This window comes from Hipposideros armiger, unplaced genomic scaffold (assembly GCF_001890085.2).
Source record: "Hipposideros armiger isolate ML-2016 unplaced genomic scaffold, ASM189008v1 scaffold_88, whole genome shotgun sequence".
NCBI classification, from domain to species: domain Eukaryota; kingdom Metazoa; phylum Chordata; class Mammalia; order Chiroptera; family Hipposideridae; genus Hipposideros; species Hipposideros armiger.
Window position 1 is genome coordinate 1,986,118 of NW_017731438.1, and position 1,572 is coordinate 1,987,689.

The 1,572-nt window shown below is 57.3% G+C and overlaps 1 protein-coding gene across 1 annotated transcript in view; it reads right to left on the reverse strand.

Annotated features, from left to right (window-relative positions):
- TAF3 (TATA-box binding protein associated factor 3) overlaps positions 1-1,043 on the reverse strand; it is a 168,341-nt gene extending 167,298 nt beyond the window's left edge. Inside the window, exon 1 of the mRNA XM_019644555.1 lies at positions 677-1,043. Within this exon, the coding sequence (XP_019500100.1) occupies positions 677-842 (166 nt within the window). The 5' untranslated portion in view covers positions 843-1,043. The remainder of the gene's footprint in view (positions 1-676) is intronic.
- Between the last annotated feature and the right edge of the window lie 529 nt (positions 1,044-1,572).

The window sequence follows — 1,572 nt, forward strand, 5'->3', positions numbered from 1 at the left end:
CCTATAATCCCTCTTCCACACTTTGATAACCACTGACATAAAAACATAAAGGAGGAAATCAATGGGTGGCTGAGATGTAAGTGAAAGTTAGTCTAAGTGAAACGGACGAAGCTGGCCTTGGCAAAGAGCAAGCAGAGAACTGTCTATGAAACGAACAGATACAGGAGGAAGCGGCAGTGTCCATAACGGAGCAGAGCTGTCAGGGAGTAAGTGGTGTTATGAGCTGAAGAAGGGCCAGCCTTGTAAGAAACGGCCGGTAGACGGAGCGCCTGTGACAACTAGTTGTAGTAGTTTGCGGGAAAGGCAGGAAAAGGAGGACCAAAGTAGAAGAGGCTGTAAGGCATTCTGGAGGTGGTTCAAAAAAAAAATGAGACCATGAGAAAGACTGATGCACATTTCTGATCAAAGAAGAGTGAGAGGGTGCGGAGCTGGGAGCGGAGACAGGGCTCCCGGCTGGAGGCGGCAAGTTAGCGGACGAGGAAGAGGTACCAAACGAATGACTAGAGTTTCCAGGGGCAGTGGAAGCGGAGGGGCATCAGGAGCCGAGAAGAGACCCGATCTCGGGGTAGGGGTGAAGGACAAGCACCTCGCAGACGCTGGGATAGCGATGGGGAGACTGGAGGTGTTACTCGTGACTGTCCAGAGGCAGCCCTCCCGCACCCAGCCCGGTACTCACAGAGCTCAGAGTACCGATGGCAGCCCCGTCCCAACTGCTGCAGATAGCGCTGCAGCACGTCCGTCAGGAGGTGGCAGGCGCTGAGTTGCACCGAGTCCCAGCCCAGCGCCTGGCAGATCTGCGCCACCGAGACCCTCAACAACGACCTGGAGTAACTCTCGCACATCCCGCTCCGTGGACTCCACCGCAGCACTTGCTGCCACTTCTCTCCACCCCCACCGCCTAGCCTTAGCAGAGCCCCCGATTCATCCTCTAGGGCCACTGCGGCGGGGAAATCGTCCCCCCGGACCCCTGGCGACCACCTCAAAGCCTCAGCAACACGGAGCGCGCCAGCCTGAGAGCCGCCATTTTGGGCTCGCTCCGCCTCCCGCTGGACGGCCGCCGGGGCGAGGCAGCACTAGCCGAATGCTGAGCGCTCCGATGAGGAAGCTCCGCCCCGTTGGGGGCAGAGCGACGGTGTCGGTATCGACTCTCGCGCCTGGAAGGACGCAGGAAAAGGCTGCCCGGAGTGCAGGTGGAGGATGCGGGCGAGGAGGCAGGTGCTTGGGGCCTTCCGGGGTGGGGGTGGGGTCACTTGGAGAGGAAGGGCAAGTGGACCGTCAGTGATTTAGGGGCAAAAGAAGGAACCAGGATGTGAAATTAAAATGCGGGTGTTAGAAGCTGGGAACTCTAAAAGGTTGGGAGCACAGGAGGGGGATTTGTGGCTTGGGAACCTAACTGCTCCCCAAACGCGGATCTGATCCGGTCTTATCTTTGCTCAAAGAAAAAAGGAAAGAAAATTGAGCTGCCTCCCATTGTATAGATCAAGTTCAAGCTGTTCAGCTTTACGACAGGACGGGGACTAGGGTGAGACAAGTGAAGCACTGGCCTCGGTGCAGAATTTACGGGGCATCAGA